General features: G+C 35.7%; 2 protein-coding genes across 2 annotated transcripts; one reads left to right on the top strand and one right to left on the bottom strand.

Moving 5' to 3' along the window:
• The first annotated feature begins 6,268 nt into the window (after positions 1 to 6,268).
• On the top strand, positions 6,269 to 9,576 carry LOC122294814 (dehydrodolichyl diphosphate synthase 2-like). The gene is made up of 3 exons (XM_043103800.1): positions 6,269 to 6,847; positions 7,136 to 7,203; positions 8,914 to 9,576. Exons 1-3 carry the CDS (start codon positions 6,395 to 6,397, stop codon positions 9,356 to 9,358), a joined length of 966 nt encoding a protein of 321 aa, XP_042959734.1. The 5' UTR covers positions 6,269 to 6,394; the 3' UTR covers positions 9,359 to 9,576.
• A 7,514-nt stretch (positions 9,577 to 17,090) lies between these two features.
• On the bottom strand, positions 17,091 to 20,801 carry LOC122294485 (non-specific phospholipase C1-like). Its single transcript, XM_043103261.1, has 3 exons — positions 19,530 to 20,801; positions 18,536 to 18,712; positions 17,091 to 17,614 (listed from the first exon to the last, which is right to left on the bottom strand). Exons 1-3 carry the CDS (start codon positions 20,626 to 20,628, stop codon positions 17,289 to 17,291), a joined length of 1,602 nt encoding a protein of 533 aa, XP_042959195.1. The 5' UTR covers positions 20,629 to 20,801; the 3' UTR covers positions 17,091 to 17,288.
• Between the last annotated feature and the right edge of the window lie 469 nt (positions 20,802 to 21,270).

Consider the following 21,270-nt stretch of genomic DNA (forward strand, 5'->3'; position numbering starts at 1 on the left):
GACTATTAGTATAACTATATATTAGTATTAGTTATACTGTAATGGTGATTTAGTATTTTATAATTTATATATTATATTTATACTATAACTCTTATAATATATTAATATATACTAGTACTATATATTATAGTTATATATTAAAGAATATAATAATACATTCATACTAAATATATGTAGTTATATTTCTAGTGATTTAGTTATTAACTTATTGTGATTAGTATAACTATATAAGTATTAACTATAATGATTTATATATATTAATTAAATATAAGTATAGTGATAATTAAATTATATTAATTATAGTGATAAATATACTATATAGCGATACATAGTATTAATTATAGTGATCAGTATAACTATATAAATTATATAATAGCATATTAGTATTAATAGTAGACTATTAGTATATGTCACTATAGCTATTGTTAAAATATTATTTATAGTGATTTAGTATAACTATATTAGTATAAGTATAACTATAGTCTATATTAGACTATTAATATTTTTTTATACCATATATAATTATATAATTAATTATATACAACTATTATATAAATAATATATATATTTTTTAATTTTCATTCGGTCTGGTCCCGGTCCAGGCTGGATCTAATTCGGTTCGGTCCAAAAATGACCGGTCCAGTCGGTTTATCCGGTCCGGACCGTCCGATTCTTAGCCCTAGTCCAGTCTAGGGTGGAAAAATCTTGGACCTAATAGGTTCAGTTTGGTCCACAAAATCTCATCAGACTGAACCGAATTCACCCCTAATCACCTTATTACCCAAAAGTAGCCTTAGAGTTTTTAAGCATATATATATTTATATATATATATATATATATTCATAAGATCAAAACTTAAAAAATGACGAAATAGGTGACACTATAATTATTCCGAAGCAAAAAGAGATTCATACCTATCATTCTTTCCATTGGTTAATTGTATGTGTTCATTGTCCCTATCCACTAACTTAGTATCATCCATTTTAGTTTTAGTGAGAGTTGGGACCAAACTTTAACTTGAGTTAATCAAATTGGGAGATGCTTGTGACTTCTCGTTGTGATCTAGATCTCTTTGGTCAGGAAGTATCAAGCTTAGAGGACTGATCTCTATCTTTAACATTAGACTAATGCTTAAGTTCATAATTTGTATCTCACTAAATTGGCGTTTTATAATTTGTATAATAAAAAGAAATAATTTATGAAATAGGTTAAATAAATATATATTTTGAAATGGAATCAATCTATTTACAGGCTTAGCTTACCACATTAAGTTACAATTTAGGACCATAAATGTGGTAATCCAGTTGATACAAGTTGGTATTTCATGGCTTTGAGGTCAGGAGTTCGAATAAGAATACAAGTTGAAACCACTTGTAATAGTAAAGCCTAACCTTTGGGCCTTTGGGCTATGGAATGAGTTTTGGACCAACTAAATACTTTGAAAGTATTGTGGTGACAGACTTTTGGCACAATAGCTATATATGGCTCAAACTGGACATTTTTTAGTAGGGAGGGGCTCCTATGGTCACTGCCAAGGAGGGTTACTACATTGGTCGCCACTGCCTCTCATTTTTTTAAGAAAAAAAAAACCCTTACAATTTAGGACTATTCACCTGACTCAGATTAGCTCGAAAAATTACCATTCTGACTAAAAAAAAATAAAAATTAGTAAATAACTCCGAACCGAACCTATTAACTGAATTTTCAAACCCGAATATAATTTCAAAACATTAGGTTTTTATGCGATTTCCATTTTCCATGCTAATTGACGCCGGCAATCTAGTGGAATTTTCGATTTTAACTCTACTTTGATTCATGACATATCAATCCACAATTGCTAGATTTTTTGCTTGTAACCTACTTTTGTATTGATTCTGACAACCAACAAAAGAATAAGGGTTGATTTAGTTACACATATGAGATAAGAACCGCAAATAGTAATGAAATAATTTATAAATAGTAGTGAAATAGTTTGAATTAAAATGTTTTATGAGATTTTAGAAAATGAGAGAGAAAAAGTTGAATAAAAAAATTATGAAGTTAAAAGAGAGTTAGAATATAATTTTTATTTTGGAATTTGAAAAAATTAATTTATTTTTTATATTTTGTTTGAAAATTTAGAAAAATTATAATGTAATGAAATAGAATAAGATGAGTTGAAAGATTTGTGAAATCAAACCAACGTAAAAAGAAGTTGTACTTGCCTTGCTACTCCCGTAAAAGCATTAGTAATGATCTAGTCATTGCCAGAATCAAAATTGGACTAAAACTAGAGGTTTTGGCTAAATCTAAAGCCATTCAAAATAGTAATCCACATTAGACTATCCATTCCAAAATCAAAATAATAATATAATATTATACATTTTAATAATAACTTTTTTTCATATTTTTCAAATACATGACTCCAATGTTAATTAATGTTCATATTTTGCAAAATGGAAATTAATTTATCTTACCTAAAACTACTATTGAAAAATTTGAAATTGTCTTCACAATCCTATCTAATATATGCACAAAACCATCCAGTGGAATATTTTTTGATAACTTTTTTTTCATATGAAACACAGAATATTAAATAAAACTACATTGAACTATAGAGGATAAAGATACACATAATTGGGTAGAAGAATATACAATAAGAAGTCAGGATGATGGTCTATAGACAAAGTCTCGTGAAGACGAGCCATGGTGGGGACGAAGAAATTAAAAAAAAAAAAAAAATTGGAAATGAACAATGTTGAGCAAAATTTGGAGAAGCTTTTGGAGTTGCTATAGTTCAAAAGTGGAGCTGAAGGCTTTTGACTAGTTCAATTCAGACCATTTCAATAATAGTTAGGCAAAATTTGGAGATGTATTGGCATTTGGCTGCTAGTGCTCCAAGTAAAGTAATAATAAAAGGAAGTTGTACTTTTTTTTTAAGAAACTTCTATATTTTCTTCATAAAATCAAACACTACACAGTTTATATTTTTCCAGATTATTAACAATGAAGTCTGGGACTTTTTCAATCCACACTCTTTCATCATCTAAACTTAATGCTTTCTTTGCTAACTCATGAGCTACTGTGTTCATGGAAGTGCCTCATATAAGTTTCTCCTCAATACTACCTCTACTGAGTGGCATACCACAAATCTATTTGCTTCTTCTTCACTTTTATTGTCTAATAAGATATTTCATACATCCAATCAAGAGCAGAGAAATATATTGGCTAGTTAGGGTCTGTGACCAAAGATTTAAATACCGTATTGTATCGGCCACTACGGCTGGTATATGCCGTACCGGCCACTGGTCCAGTGCAGGTATTATATCTGTTTTATACCGTCTCAAATATCGGCCGATATTTCAGTTTTTACTTTTTTTTTTCAAACTGCAAACTTATTTTTTATCCTAAATTCAGACCAGACTATTTATAATTTATATATATGTATTTATGTATAATTTATTTATATATAGACTATTATTTTAGAATATAATTTATATATTTATATATATAATTTATTCATATATCAACTATTCCGAAATGGTATACAAAAAGATACTAGTATTGAAATATTTTGTTTCAGTATCTTGATTGGTGTGACCTGCGACATGGTATTTAAAATTTTATCTACGATAACCTTGATAATTAAAAAAAAAAAATAGTACATGGCGAGGCCAAGACTTGCAATGATGGAAGAATATCGGACGACAACCACAAATGGAATGTGGTTGTTAGAGAATGTCAGATAAATATCTAACAACCACGTTTGGGAATCGGGTAATTATCTGAATCGAACTGATTACAAGTGGAAACCAAACGGAAATTTCCGTTTCCAACCCATTTTGTTTCGGATCAATCATTTTGGCTCGAGTCGAGTTATAGATTTCAGTTGGATCGGCATCACGGGTTTAACTCTTTATATATATATAATGTATAATGAGTTCACCCTTTCCTTAGTTGAAAGTTTTTAATTATCGTCTTAAGTAGTGTATAATACACCAAACTTATAAATAACATAACTTTTTTATATGTGAGAAATATTTTTTCAATTATTTGTAAAAAAATGCAATACCTCAAAATATGTTCACAGTATATCCTCAAATTGAATGCTACGTTTGTGAAGGAAGGAGAGGATGGGTGTGCCAATTGAATGGCATACGTGTGTGAAGGTGGTCGGACCAATTGTTTTTTATCAAAATCACAATCATCTTTTCAACAGATAGCATTCTTTCTCTACGACCTCATTTTTTATTTTTTATTTTTTGTTTTGATAGTTTCCTATTTATTTGAATTAATTAACGTGGCTTTTATCATTCACACGTGGCTATTGGCTATGGGTTTGATAATAGTTGTCGAACAAGACATACATTATCATCTATATATATATATATATATAATTCATTCACGTCCGTACGTTTTTGTATGGCCATGAAGTTTTTGTAGATGGGGTTTTATTATTATTATTATTATTGTGTCTACGATCCTCTTGTTTTATGTAAAGAAAAAATATAGTTGTAAATATAATTATGTATTAATTTATATATTAATATAATGTGATTGATTAAAAAATAAATTTTATTAAAAATAGTATTAATATAAATTTTAAATATGAATAAATTAATATTAGTATACAAATTAATACGTGACTGTGCTTGTACGTAGCAAAACTCTTATGCAAACTCTCGATTGAATATTGTGTTTTTTTTTTTCTCGACAATAAAAGACAAAAGTGGAAAGCATTTGAGGCTGATATCATTTTATCTTTTCATAATAACAATAATAATAATAATAATTAATATTAATAAACAGATAATTTTAAATATAGTTACAAGATGTGTACGGCATTTTTTCAGAAAAAAGTATTTAAACATTTATTTATATAGATTTTAAATTTATCTATTTTTTAAAAAAAGAGTACACAAAAACTATACACTTTAAAATTATAAATATTATTTCTCTATTATAACATCTTAAAAAATCTGTTTTAATCCATCAAACTTCATGAAAATAAGGCAATTATTATTAAGTTAGCAACTCATGATCATGATTTCTTCTTCTTTTTCTACTTTCTTTCTTGTAATTAGGTTTTCATGTTTATATATATATTTTGTGTATTTAGGCTATGCCTTTTTATGTGTTTTAAATAATTTTTTTTACCTATAAAAAATGATCATAATATAAAAATAATAAAAAAATATAAGATTTATTGCTATAATTACAAGTGTTTTATTATTTAAAAACTTATACGTAAACAGACTATTTACTATTGGAAAGTAAGCCGGGAAGAATATGTTGCGACGGTATTCACAGAGATGGTGATTGCATTTGCACCATTACATTTACCACATAACAATTTGCTTATTTAAAAAGGACGATGCTACTCACACCGCTCCCGGGATCTACCATTAGGCGTAAATATGTTTTTATTTTTATTTTATATATATATTTTTAAATATTTTTTTAAAAAAATAAAAAATTCACAATATTATTAAAATATAATTTCTTAATCATGAAATATAAAAAAATGGTTAGCGGTAGCTTCCAGCAATAACTGGAAACGGTGTGACTATTATATATTTTCCATTTAAAAAAAACCACAAATATATATATATATATATATGTATTTGCTAAATTATAAAAATAGATAAATATGAAGTTTACATAATTTTTTTTAATGATGAATCCCATTTTTTTAAAGGAAAGTATGTAAAACTTATATATCTTAAAATTGTATCTAATATTATTCATATAGGATTATGTTACTTTCACAGAGGAAGGCCACTGAAAGAGTTACCGAATAAGCAAAATATTTTTATCTTTTTTTTTTTGGCTTTCAAACAATTTTTTAAACTTAGTAAATATATTTTAAAAAATGAAAATTATAAACTCATTAAAAAATATTTATTTAATTGTTAAAAAAAATTAAAAAAAAAACTACCTTTTATGTGTTGGAGAAGCATTTCCCTACTCATATATATAATTTTTATAGGAAAAAAAACCAAAAGAAAATAACAGTTCGAATCATTCACGCACCCTTTAAGAGCCAGTCAACTATAAGTGGACCAAATGTAATGATGTTAACATGAAAGGTGAGCCGACGTCGTATCCTTCAAACAACACCCTTCCTCGCCGTCGCTTCATTTTTTGTTTTTTTGTTTTTTTTGGGATAAACCTCGTCTTTGCTCGATTGTCTGTGCGTACTTTTGCTTATTCTTTGTTTGATATGATTAGTTATATTAATATATAACTAATCACATTAATAATTTGGCGTAACCAGATTTGCTACAAAAAGGGGGATCTAAAGCCTCCAACGGTCAACAGAAGCAGCAGCAGTTAGCAGAACAAGAACCCAGAAGCAGCAGAAAAGGTGAAGTAGAGTTCCGGTGGAGCCTTAACCGTAGCCTAGACCAGGATAATGCTATCCTTGTCGCTTCCTATTCCAGCCAATAACACTCTTATTCCCCTTAGACCCAATTCCTCCCGCTCTCGTCGGGCCGGTGCCGAATCACACCCCTTCTCTCCGCTTCCTTATCGTAAACTTCACGGGCCGGTCGAAACAACTACCTTGGCCAAAGTAGCCCTCCGAGAAAATGTCAGAGACGAGGGAAGAGAAGGAAACTCCATATCCGGTGACTCACCGGAGGCAGAGCCTTTACCGGAGGGTTTCCGGGAAGACATGATGCCGAAGCATGTGGCGGTTATCATGGACGGAAATGCGAGGTGGGCCAAGTTGAGGAGTTTACCGGCCTCGGCGGGACACGAGGCTGGTTCACGGTCCCTGCGGGAGCTCGTTGAACTCTGTGCCCACTGGGGGATCCGGGTTCTCACCGTTTTTGCCTTTTCTTACGACAATTGGATTCGGCCCAAGGTCCGTTTGCCTGTGTTTTCTTGGCGATGTTATGAGCAATTATCTTGATTACGAACGTGGATAGAGCTGATTTTAGCTCTCAATAAGCTTAGGAATACTATTCCGACTGAAGTTTTGTTGGTAGTATGAGCTTGGGACTTTTTCCTAGTGCTTTTGTTGCCTTTGAACGTATGAATGGATGGTAGTGATTTTTAGAGTACAAGTTTTAGCAGCGTTTTTATGCGTTTTCATTTTGGTGAGAATGTACACGTGGAACTTTTTTTAATGGCTGCTTTGCTTATAATGCAGGTAGAGGTTGATTTCTTGATGACGTTGTTCGAAAGAGAGATCAAGTCACAACTTCAAAATTTTGTGAGGTAATTGTTACCAACTCTCTCTCTCTCTCTCACACACACACCAGGGAAATTCTCATTTGAGAAATGTTTTAGCCATGACTGATATGTTAGATTGTAAAACTATTTTTATTATAAAGTAGATCCTAACATATTATATAAAGTCATGTCCGTTTACTTTTGTAGGATTTTTTTGTGGTTGTAGCGCTTCTCTTTCCATTTTATTATTTTCTCACTCATTAATTTTGTGTTGCATATTCTTTGCAAAGTTTAGGGGTGATTTCCAAGTGGTAGGTATAGGTTAAGTGATCCATGTGGAGCATGAGTAGCGAAAAAGGAATAGATTTTTGGTGTTGAGTTATTCTTCTGTCATCACCGGAGAGCTGTGATGGGGGTAATATGTAATTTCTGTATTCATTAACAAGTTAGTGTTATGATTAACCTTTTCAATCTAAGAACTTAAGTCAGAGATTATCATATCCCAGTTTGTTGGCCACTTGATGTTTATTCGAATCCAATAAACATCAAGGATGTGATTAGGGTTTGGAGGAACTGCAGAGACAAGAGAATCCTTGTGTTAACGTAAGTGCTTCTGTAAGATGTTAGAATCATGACGGATATGGAATTAGCCAACAGCGAGAGGTTGTAGATTTTATGCTTATAGCTTGTATCATATAAAACACGATATTTTTACTTGATATCTTATGTGTTATGTTAGAGCTCATGTGCATGATTATATGGGGTACAAAGATATGCTACTTTTACTTAATTATGTAAGAGAGGCGTTGATGAAGTTGATTTAACCAAAGCTTTCCTTTACATAAGAAGGAAAAGGCTTACGCAGAACCTATGTTTCTGCCATATCCCAAAACTCATATCCCAGTTACATATGTGTAGTGGAAGACTACAGAATGAGCTATGTTTCTGCCATTTCTTCTCCATTATGGATGCACATACCCTTTTTGCTTTCTGGCTGTGATGTTTTTAAGTTATTCTTGAAAGACCTCTTACTCACAATGCTTGTGTGATGCCTTTTCCATCATAGCCCATCAGGTTTGAATTACCCTGCCCCCAGCAGGTAACTTGGTTGCACGGTGGTTCCTTTTTTCAAGGGGTTCAAAAAATAGAGATGGGATGGCCCCACTTTCCAATTTGTTATTATTTCTCCCCATTCATAGAGTTCTCTAGCATTGTCAAACAATTGGTGTAACTCTTCTGAGTTAGATACAAGCATAAGATAAGAAAATCAGCTACGTTTTTTAACTTATTTTTCTGAGAAAATGAAACAATGGATCTGATTTGGGTTAATTAGCAAAGTATCTTATAGAAAAGAGCTGTAGTAAAAGTGGGAAAAAATTGAACCCATTTGAGTGCAAGACTTCCTGATTTACATCTGTAGTTCTTCGAGTTTCATTCCTCAATCAATTCTGATATCTTATAAATAGGATGAATGCTACTTGATTCATCAATTCTCCTTCAGCGAGTAGTTTGTGATTGTCAGCTGATCGTGTGACATTATTAGTGATGAGCTACGATTATATGTTCCTTATTAATCTATCTTTGTAAGTTCCTTATAGATTTATCATGGGAAAGGGGTTCTGGGTAATCTCCTTTAGAAGCATGAAACTTTGCATATTCCATATTAGCAAGTAAAGCAACCACATGGGATTGTTGGTGTTGGTCCTTTTGGATTCAATATTGAGATAATTGGTTTATCTACTTTTGCTTTTACAGGGAAGGCATTAGAATAAGTGTGATTGGTGATTCATCCAAGCTTCCAAAGTCTCTACAGAAATTGATAAGTGATGCAGAGGAGACCACAAAAGACAATTCTAGACTCCAACTCATTGTGGCAGTTAGCTACAGTGGGAAATATGACATCGTGCAAGCATGCAAAAGTATTGCTAGCAAAGTTAAAGATGGTGTTATTCAACTGGAGGACGTCGGTGAAGGTCTAATTGAACAGGAATTAGAAACAAACTGTACTGAATTTCCCTACCCTGATCTGCTAATTCGAACCAGTGGCGAACAAAGAGTCAGTAACTTCTTGTTGTGGCAGCTGGCCTACACCGAATTTTTCTTTGCGGAAGCACTCTGGCCTGATTTTGGGAAAGCTGAGTTTGTAGAGGCCCTAGAATCATTTCAGCAAAGACAGAGACGCTATGGTGCGCGCCGTTAGTAGGCAGTTGCCAGTTCCAAATGCATTGCATCCAATCCAGAAAGCTCTTACCAAGAGATAAACTTCTGTTCAGATTATTCCATGACTGGGCATTAATTCTACGAATCAATACTAGCTAGTTCAACAGCCACCTAAACCAAATCAAGGTGCTGGATTTACATAAAATAAACAAGCATGTATCACTCTTCTGCTTGGAATGATATATCTCTTAATGCCTAGACAAGGGATGATCTCTTTGGTAAGAAACCCGGGATAATTTTCCATGATAGTAATCAGTATCACTTGAGAAGCATTGTTGTCCACGTGCTCATTTCACAGGGAAACAATGCTTTTACCCTCCTGTCGTAATCCCCAATCAACAGGACCATTTGTAATTGAATTTTCATGTTACAGAGATCTTTCCTCCTGGGTTAGTTATTTTCTGCAGGAGCATGAAGTACCCACAAAAGCAGGGCTAATATTAGTCAAATATTTGCCTAATATTACATCAAAAACAGCTGCATTGGATTAGGCAATCTAAGATGGAATTGGGTTTGAGTTACAGTATGTAGCACCCGGGGGTCATATTTGGTGAGTTACCGTAGCTTGACCAAATAAGTATTTTACAGTTTTGTCTTCATTCCAACTAACCCTCTCTCTCTCTTCTGAGCCTCGGCTTTCCTTCGCTTTTCTCTCTTGGATGGACTTTGTCTTTGTACCAGTAATTTTTGTTAAAAACCACCCTAAGTGTGAAACTAATCCACTTGCTCGACACCATCTCACACAACACCGTTTTCTATTTTGTTATATTAGGCACCACCCAAATCTCTGTAGCAAATTGCTGCACCGAATTCTTTTAGTCCAAAATCGTAGGTGCACTCTCCTATAAAAGGGAGAGCTTAGTTGTATAGAAGATAGTGTGGGAAAAACAGAGAGAGAGAGGACATGAGAGAGAATTTGTAGAGTTTTGTAATATCGTACAAATTCAGTAAAAGAGATTCCAGTGGACGTAGGCAATTTGCTGAACCACTTAAATATCATCTTGTGTGATTTTGGACAGGCCAGAGGCGCAATTGGTATCAGAGCTCTAGTTTGCGCTATTTAGAAATCAAGTTGATCGAACTCAACTTTTGATAACTCCAGGTTGTTCCTCACGTCGAAACGAATCTGTTGCAGTAAACGAAATCGAAAACCAAGGTTGGATGAGCTTACACGCGCCCCAAGAAGCCGGAGAGTGAGTCCACGCGCCTCACTAGCAGCTGGAGGTTGAAGACGACTGATCCATGCGCTCCCACGCGTAGACACGCTCTCCCACGCGCCAGGAGGTGGAAGATGCATGACTTCCACGTGCTACACACGCTTTCACGCCCCCAAAAAAAGGAAGACGCGTGAAATACATGCGCTCACATGCCTCCATGCACCTAGAAGGTATCTGCGCATGTCATCCATGCGCCCACGCTCTCCCAGTCGCACTGCTGACGCGTGTGCATCTCACGCGCCAGACGATCAGGACCGTTTGTTTTCCAGATCCATTTTGGGCTTGATCTAAGCCATTTGGAGTCCGATTTTAACGATTAAATAGTACTTTCTAACTATTTGGATCATTCCAGACTCATCCGTATCGTTAGAATTTTGTAATTTTTTTGTCTAAATTTTCTAGATTCAAATGGAAAGATCTGGAAGAGATAAGAGTTCTGAAAATGCCAGTAGCTCCGGGCGTCGGTCTACTATGTCAAATGCCAAGTTTGAAATTGAGAAGTTCGATGGAACCAGCAACTTCGTCATGTGGCAATGTGAAGTCATTGACGTTTTGATCCAACAAGAGTTGGATATTGCGTTGGACGAAAGATCAGATGATATGACTGAAAAGGATTGGAGGAAGCTTAATACCCAAGCTTGTAGTACAATCCAGTTATGCCTTACCAAAGAATAGAAGTATTTTGTTATGAGAGAGACAAATGCTAGGGAACTTTAGTAGAAATTGGAGGATAAGTTCATGAAGAAGAGCATTGAGAGCCGTTTGCACTTGAAGAAAAAACTCTTCAGATTCCAATTTCGTGAAGGTATTTGTATGTCTGAACATCTGAATAGTTATAATCAAATTTTTGCTGATTTATTAAACTTGAATATTGAAATCCAAGATGAAGATAAAACTTTACTTTTGTTAAATTCCTTACCTGATATATATATGAGCATTTAATTACTACTCTACTGTATAGGAATAAAAAGATCAATTTTGATGATGTATCTAGTTCTTTAATTAGCAATGAGTACAACAGAAAAGATAAGCATGTACAACTAAATACATCAAGTGAAGTTTTAACAGCAAGAGGGAGACCACCGTCAAGGTATCCTAAAAAGAAGAAATGTTTTCAATCGAAAACCCGAGCCACATCATGTGGTTCATCAATCGGAAGAAAACTCGCCAGAGACAAGTGTTCATTTTGTCGCAACAAATGACACTGGAAGAAGAATTGTCCCAAGCTGAAGGGACAACAACAGAATCAACCCACCACAGCCAATGTCGTGGACATAGATGATGATTCAGATTTTGTCTTGACAAGTTCATCATCCATTTGTCATTCCGATAAATGGATTATGGATTCTGGATGTATCTATCACATGTGTCCCAATCGGGACTGGTTTACTGACTTCACGAAGATTGAGGGTGGAGCAGTACTTATGGGCAATGATAGTGCCTGTAAGACTCAGGGAATAGGTAGCATTCTGTTAAAGCTGCATGATGGCAGCGTCAAGACTCTGACAGAAGTTCGGTACGTTCTGGACTTGGGAAGAATCTCATCTCACTGGGATCTCTGGATTTAAAGGGATTCAGAATCACCATTGAAGACGGAACTCTCAAAGTACTAATGAGAGTTCAGGTGGCTATGAAAGGTTTGAGGCAAGGAAACTTGTACTTCTTGCAAGGAAGTACTGTTGAAGGAAAAACTTCCACATGTTGTGAGAAACTAGATAAGACTGATGTCGACACCACCAATCTTTGGCATACGGGTATGGGACACGCTGGAGAAAAAGTTTTGCAAACACTGGTGAAGCAAGGCTTACTCAAAAGTGCAAAGACTGGTAAACTGTCTTTCTGTGAGCACTGTGCATTGGGGAAGCAGAGGTAGATCAAGTTTGGAACCGCTGTACATAATACACAGGGGATACTTGACTATGTACACTCCGATGTTTGGGGACCTACCTAAAATACATCTTTGGGAGGTAAGCATTGGTTTGTAACTTTTGTAGATAATTATTCTCATCATGTGTGGGTGTATACGATGAAAAATAAAGATAAAGTGCTAAAAATCTTCCTTGATTGGAAGAAAATGATTGAGACTCAGACTAGTAGAAAGATTAAGCGGCTTAGATCTGATAATGGAGGTGAGCATACTTCAGACCCATTTATGAAAGTATGCCGGAGAGAGAGAATTGTCAGACACTTCACAGTACGAGGTACACCGTAGCAGAACGATGTGACAAAACGGATAAATCATACTTTACTAGAGAAAGTGCGATGTATGTTATTGGATGCTGGATTCAGTAAACAATTTTGGGCTGAAGTTGTGATATATGTTTGCCACCTCATCAACCGACTACCCGCAGCTGCCAATGACGGGAAGACATCCACTGAAATGTGGAGAGGTACACATACTACTGATTATAACTCTTTACACGTTTTCGGATGTCCTGCTTACTATCATGCTAAAGAAAGTAAGTTTGATCATAGAGTCAAGAAAACAAAATTCTTAGGCTTTAGTACTGGTGTAAAAGGGTATAAACTCTGGTGCATAGAGTCCAAAAAGGTAATTATCAGTAAAGATGTTACATTCAACAAATCTGAGATGTTTAAGTCACATAAGCATAAAGATTCTAATGAAGGTAGCAATGATGGCGAAACATTAGATGATTCGTAGAATGTGAAATTTATTACTTCAAAGAATTCGGGAAAGCATGGACAAGATAAGATTGATAGTCCAGTCACTCTATGGCTTGAAGCAGTCACTTCGGCAATGGTATAAGCAGTTTGACCGCTTTATGATGGATCTGAAATACACTCGTTGCCAATACGACCACTGTGTGTATTTCAGAAAACTTGCAAATATATCTTTCATTTATTTGCTTTTATATGTAAATGATATGTTAATTGCATGTAAAAGCAAGGAGGAGATAAATTGCTTAAAAACTCAGTTAAGTCATGAGTTTGAAATGAAAGATCTAAGAGAAGTACGAAAAATACTAGGGATGGAGATCAGCAGAGATAGGGTGAAAGGTATAGTTCACCTTACTTAGAAGTAGTATCTGAAAAGAATACTGAAACGCTTCAACATCAACTCGAAGACGAAGCCGGTGAGTACTCCTATGGCCCCATATTTCAAGCTCAGTCATTGTAGTCTCCTAAAGATAATGAAGAGTGGAACTATATGAGAAATGTCCCATATGCAAGTATTGTTGGAAGCTTAATGCATGCCATGGTGTGTATACGACTTGATATCTCCCAGGCCGTTAGCTTAGTTAGTCGCTATATGCATAATCTTGGAAAGGCTTATTGGCATGCAGCTAAGTGGATTCTACGGTATATTTTAGGGACCATAGATATTGATTTAAAGTTCGAGAAAAGTGAAGATATTCTAGTAATTGGATATGTTGACTCAGACTATGCAGGTGATATTGACAAATGCCGATCGACAACTGGATATGTGTTCACTATGGCTGGAGGACTAGTTAGTTGGCGATTAACTTTGCAGTCGACAATTGCACTATCATCCACTGAGGCTGAATATATGGCTGTAACAGAAGCAGTGAAAGAAGCTATTTGGTTCCAGGGATTGGTAACAAATTTGGGCTTTAAGCAGCAAGATGTTACCGTTTGCTGTGACAGTTAAAGTACAATTCATTTGGCCAAGAATCAAGTATATCACTCTCGAACAAAACACATAGATGTCTGATTTCACTTTGTACGTGAAATATTAGAAGAATAGGATATCAAACTTCAAAAGATTGGCACTAAAAATAATCCAGCAGATATGTTGACGAAAGTCGTCACAGGGATCAAGTTCCAACACTGTTTGGACTTGATCAATATTGTATACTGCTGAGCACCTTTGGGTGCATTGGAGCGTATTCGATAGCGGAAGTCTCTCATGTCAAAGAATGAGGTACATTCATATGAAGAATGAATCAGTTTGTAAGCAATCTGGTATGACACACTTAGGTGGAGGGGGTGATTGTTGAAAACCACCCTAAGTGTGAAACCAGTCCACTTGCTTAGCACCATCCCACACAGCACCGTTTTCTATTTTGTTATATTAGGCGCTACCCAAATCTCTGCAGCAAATTGTTGCACCAAATTCCTTTAGTCCTAAATCATAGGTGCTCTCTCCTATAAAAGGGAGAGCTCAGTTGTGTAGAAGATAGTGTGGGAAAAACAAAGAGAAAGAAAGGACGTGAGAGAGAATTTGTAGAGTTTTGTAATCTCGTACAAATTCAGTAAAAGAGGCTCCAGTGGACGTAGGCAATTTGCTGAACCACTTAAATATCGTTTTGTGTGATTTTGGACAGGCCAGAGGCGCAACAATTTTCTCTTTTGTTAACTTGTTTTATTTTATGGTTGATGCTTAATTGTTAGATCGAGTTTCTGTCCTGAACCTAAAACTCGAGTTAAGTTGTCTTTCTCTTGGTCATTGCTTGCTTGTATTGGTTGTTTAACAATCCTGATGTTTTTACTAGAGTTCTGTTTTAGTGGAGATTGAATATTTTTGTTTAATCTTTTTCCTCTATTAATCTCTACACAACCTGTAGAAAGTATCTCCTCACCAATTGTGGCAAGTGATTTTTCCTTGGTTTGCATACTGATTGGTTTGTTTTAGATGTGTTCCTGATTGGTTTCTTGGTTTTCATTCTAAGATGAGTGATTTGTTTTTTATTGGTAATTCTAAGACGAGTGAATTTTGTTTCTTCTCGAACATGATTTTAATTCATTGGTAGTTATATCCAATTTTATATTTTAATTCATTTGTAGATATTTGGTTGGTACTTAAGATTTTTATTTGAAATTTTGAACGAGTTTAATCAAAGATTTTTAGATGTTAGCATTAAATGACTATTGAAAATATGATTGTTTTAACAATAATTTAATTAGAATATGATTATTAATTAACATATGATCGGTAGAATTATAAAAATATGACAAAAATAAATTAGATAAAAAATATTAAATTAATAATAATTTTTTATTATATACAGAGTAGATGGATAATCCAATGTGGGAGTAAGTTTTGAATGGAATAGACGAAAGGGAAAGTATATGGTATTAGCCAAAATTTAACTTTTTGGATTGCTAATCCAATGAGGATTCTTTAAATCAAATACTTGCCTAATATAAATAAGAAACACCAGCATTAATTAAGCAAGTCCAAATGAAATTAGCTTTTATGTTTTTATTTTTTTGATACATTTGGGAGAGGAGGGTTTTGAACTCCAAACCTCCGTTTTGGAGGTTGGGGGTTATGTCAATCAAGCCATGGACCTTTGACAAATGATATTGGCTTTGAGCCATAGTATATCGCACCCTAGAGTCATATTTGGCTTGCTACTGTAGCTCAATCATATCATATTTTATTCTTTTTATTTCGCATGAACAACGGATAGACCCACACTCTATTCTCTCGAATTTCTCTCTTTTCCTTTCCCTTCCCCCCTAAGCCTTTGTTTCACTTGCATTTTCTCTTCATTTTCTCTCTTACACAAATAATTTTCTCTCCATTCATCTTGAATATCATACGGCACTTATCTTTTGGGGGCAAGAATCAACATCAACAATGTCTTTAAAGTGCCTCCTTGTTGCAGCACCACTCATCTTTGGTTTTTGTCCTAGAGTGCCTCCCGTCACATATCTATTTCAACTCGAAACTAGGGTGAAATTCAGGGACTTTGTTTTCCATACTCACTGTGTGATGGTTTTTACTTCTTGTTGGTGATGATTTTGATAAACTAGTGGTTGCCCAGTGTTTGTGGCATAGGTTTATTGTTAGAGGTTGATCAATTTATAGAATTTCACCAACACTGTTAGCTACTGCAAAAAAAGTTCATAAGAAAAATGGTTGGCAAAAGAAAATAGTTGGTTTCAAGAATTGCATATATAATTATTAGATAGAAGAATGGTTGGCAGAATAAGATAGTTAATTTCAAGAATTCTAGATATGATTGATGGATAGAAAGATTGGCAAAAGAAAATAGTTAATTTTAAGAATTGTAGATATAATTGTAAATGGTGTTGATAGATGAGGGCTAACACTATTTGAGTCCTATTAGATCTCTATTGCCAAAGTGGATTAAGGGTGAGGCAAAAATATAGCTTTTGATAGATATATTTATGCCGCAAACTGTCTAAAGACTAAAAGAAGAATAGAAAGGAAAAGGCTAGAAAAGAAGGTTTTGAGAGAGAGAGAAGAGGTAATTGGGAAATTAAAACACTTTTTTAATATATCAAATCACTAAATAATCTGTCTTTTTCACTTTTTGGAGTACAAAAGGTCATTTGTCAACTTTGTGAGTTATGTCATTCATTTGATGGATCTGAACCACTTTCCTCAGTAGCCATTATTGGTCGAAAGTTTATGGACAGGGATGCCTCAAAACTCTTGTATTTTATTATTATCTGTCAATCATTTTAGTATTATATCTATAAATAAGACAAATTAATAATAACTAACATACGAATGTTCGTAATACTAGTTGAAGAGAGAGCTTAACCCAACTATAAGATGCTATACACAAAGCTGCGTATTACAGTAGCTGATTCCCATGCGCTCCAATGGTGTTCAACAGTATCAAATTGGGAAAGTTTGGAGCGAAATGGTTCGCCTCATTGTCATAACAGTTACACAAAATATACATACAGACATACATAAGTGCAAATTCTACTGGATTTGTGAAGACAAATCTATCACTGGCTCTCCACGTAGTAACCATGATGATCTCTAAGCATATTTCGGCTAGTCAACGAAGGTCTCATTGTAACAATTGCAGATTCATTAGCTCCAGCTTTGAGAGCAGCCTTTCCAGCTTCCAAGAACCTCTTGACTGCATCCTCTGCATACCTGTTGGCTTCACCCACTGTCATGCTTTTGCCTATATCTGGGTAAGTTTTCAGGATATAGTCACCATTGAGCTGGGATGCGAGCTGGATCATTTCAACCTGGAATTCTGACAGGCTTGCGTCTTCTTTTGGTCCCCATGGCCTCAATAACCTCTCAACTTCTGGAAGGGTTACTGCATCCATATTCCATGATTTTTCTTATTATTTTCCCAAATAAGCAAGAAAGTAGATAATACCAAATAATGGTAAAATGAGAAAGTGAACTGCATATAAGCTTTAGAATTCATCCTTAGGTTATTCAAGTACAATAAGCAGAGACATGATAGATTATATATCTCCAAATCCGTTCTTATGAGCAAGATGATGGTGGAAGATCCGAGGAGAACTTTCTCCAGACTCACGGTGCCATTAAAAAGGACAGTTCTATACTCAGCAGTACTCCAAAGTTGCTGTGAAAGCTACATCCTCAAAACGGCATAAATTGCCCGTTGTGGCTTGAGGTTTCTCAGACTGGACAGGGTCCAGTCGAAGCAGATGGTAGAAAAGGGAAGATGCAGTTGCATACCCTTCGCTATAGGTACATCACATTCCCCTCCCAACCCACAGACAAAGAAAGAAACAAACAAATGAAGAACATAGCAGGCCCTAAAACACAATAATCAGTATCTAGGTGTGGTACTACAATTAAAGATCTAGATCAATTGGTGACCCAGTAATCAGTATATCAAGAGAGGCAAGTTTCACTATTTGTGCCACAGACTGGCCAAATTTTACATCTTTCCTATCATGAAGTGCAAACTACTTAAACAATGCAGTGAGAATATGATATTAGACAAGAAAAACTCTATTCATCATCCCCACACACCACACTTTATTTATTTATTTATTTTATTTTTTTCTCTTACCAAATGTGTGGTATATGGATGATGAGTAGAAGAATTTAATTAGTTTAAGAAGAATAAAACCAATTTTTTTTTAAAAATAAATAAAAATAAGTGTGATGTGTGGTATGTGGGAATGATGAGTAGCAAAGCTCGACAAGACAAATCTACAAAGAAAAGTACTCTGTAATGGTTAAGAACTCCGGTGCAAACCTGGACAATCATCGCGTGGAGTGTCACGAAGATAAAAGTAGTTCTCAAAAGTACCCGCCCATGTATCCCTCTTAGTCAGGAAGTTTGATTCCAGATTGAAAAGCTTCTTTACAGTTGCAGGGATAGAAGAATGTTCGTATTGTGAATCTGGTGTTGGTCCATCTGGCTCATGAATCACTGCAGTTGGAAAGGCCCGAGGTCAAATAATAGGTGATGGCAAATGACAATACTATGTAAAATTACAAAAAATGCATCCCTAAAAACTAGAATTCCAATACAATGTAAATAGTACAGATTGCACAAAAGCATGGGCATAGTGAAGTAGTCTGTCTTTTGCCTAAATTTGACCCACAAAATTCCTGGGGAAGTAGTTTGTCCTATGGCTTAGGCTTTATCAAAAGGAGTATTGCCAGGGAGAGTCTATGTAATGTGAGGTTTGGAACTAAAATGGATGGGTTAGCCTGTAGAAGGATCTTGCCCAACCCAAAAGGTCATGCACATAGTTAAACGGGTGGGACATCAAGCAGTATGGGGAAGTCTGGAACTGGAAGTAAAAGGGCAGGACTAGCCGGAAGAAGGATCATACCCAACCCCAAAGGTTATACGGATAGTTACATTGCCACATCAAAATGAAAGATAATTCTAGAGAGATGATTCCCACTGCCTTGAATAAGTTGCTGGAAACAGGTTTTTCATATCATAATAGTTATGTAATCAGTCACAAAAGTTCAAAGCTTAACCACAGTGACCTAGCATATCACAACTTTAGATCTGAATCAACCAAAGTAGAAGTATAGGATGCAATTAGGGCACGCCAACACAGGAATCGTTCACAAGATCAACTAAGCATGCAAAGTAACTAAAATCAGCCATAGGAAAGAGTATGTCACAATAAAAAAGCACATCAAAACTAAGGACTCTCTTCAATAAACCAAAACCCAGAAGCAATTAGTTCTGAGCTTCATATTTTTAAAAGGAAAAAGAAAAAACTCACCGGTGCCCTTCTCTATCCACGGCGAGATCAGAAAGGTGGGGACCCGAACGCCTAACCGATCGAACCGGAAGTAAAAGGGGTCGGGCCCAACTATTCCGTCCGGGCTAGGCACGCCGGAGACGGGCGTTGGTACGTGGTCATAGAACCCACCATGCTCGTCGTAAGTAATCAACAAAGCCATCTCGTTCCACTGCGGGCTGTCCCTCAGAGTCTCGTACACCTCCTTCACGAACTTCTGCCCGATCGCCATGTCGTGCGAGGGGTGATCGTCGTTGGCCGGGAACAAGTCCACGTCGAAGTACCTCTGCTCCACCACCACATAGTTGGGAAGCTTACCCTGCTTCGCATGTTGCTTAAACTTCAAGGAATAGCTATGGAAGTTCAAGGTGTGCTTCAGCTTCCTCAAGCTCTTGAAGAAGAGGGTGGCGGGGATGTTTTGGTAATAAATACCAAAGGTCAGGCCGTTTTCGTCCAGAGAGTCAAAGATCGTCTGCTGAGGGAACCCATGGATAAGGTCCTTCCGTACGTTACTCATGGCCCCATGTGAGGTCGCCGAGTGGACGTAGAACCTGTTCGGCTGAGTCGACGCGGGCACCGAAGCGAACCACCGGTCGAACACGGCGAACTCGTTCGCCAACTCGGTGTAAATCGGTAGCACATCCGGTTTGAACCCGCTCATGACGGTTCTTGGCATGGTATCACTCATGTTCGTCGCCTGCTGCACGAACCCGTTCATCAACGGCGACCTCGAGCTGTCGTTGGACCCGAATATCTGCTCCCGAATCGCCTGGAACGAGTGACCAGGATCCGAATCGACGAACAGTGCGTCGCTGGAGACGAATACTTCCGGCGACTCCGGGTCAGAGACTAGAATCCGGTTCGATTCATGTCCAGTCAAACCATCGATTTCGGGCCGAGTAGATTTGAGCCAGCCGAGAACGTGGTCAAAGGAACGATTCTCCATGACCACGACGACTATGGTTTTGATGGGTCCGTCGATTTTGAGTTTCTTCTTGTGTGGCCCAAATTCTAGGGACTGAGAAGAAACTATAAGGTAGAGAAAGAAAAATAAAGAGGTGGGTAATCGCCGGGACGCCATTTCCGGGGGTCGGAAAGGGTTCAGGGAAGGAAGATGTCTCCTTCTCCTTGGGAAAACACAAAGTATCTCTCAAAGGTTGTTGCTTTGCAATTGTACAGCAGGAGAATTATGATTTTGTAACTTTGTTTTTGAACGCTTTGCTACATGCTTCGGGAATAAGGAATTAGAAGACAACAATTGAACCATATGCTTTTTTAATATTTTTAATTTGTTTTTTTTTTCATAATATTATAAATATTTTTGTAAGTTTGTACTCTCTTTTGTCTTTATTATTTCTTCTAATATATAGAACATTATTCCTGTATTAGTGGCTAAGGAAATAGGTAGCCAATTTTGATCTTTGACAGTTCTTCAATTATTTATTTTCTAATTATTTTAATTGAGTTTGTCCTGTCTTTTGTCTTTGTTTTATTCAATTAAATAGGATATTATTATTAAAGTTTTGTGGCTGTGGATGTATCATGTATTAGTTGCTAAGGAAATTAAGTTCCCAGTTTCGACTTTTCTTAAGGATGTTCTTCAACTCTCACATAAGACTTATCGATACTTAGATCCTGAACCACATAAAGGCAGGTTTGGATTAGGACTGTTCATAATTCGGCTCGGACTATAATCCGATTCTGATTTTCGACCCGAATTTGA

The sequence above is a fragment of the Carya illinoinensis genome, chromosome 14 (assembly GCF_018687715.1).
Source record: "Carya illinoinensis cultivar Pawnee chromosome 14, C.illinoinensisPawnee_v1, whole genome shotgun sequence".
In the NCBI taxonomy this organism is placed as follows: Eukaryota; Viridiplantae; Streptophyta; class Magnoliopsida; order Fagales; family Juglandaceae; genus Carya; species Carya illinoinensis.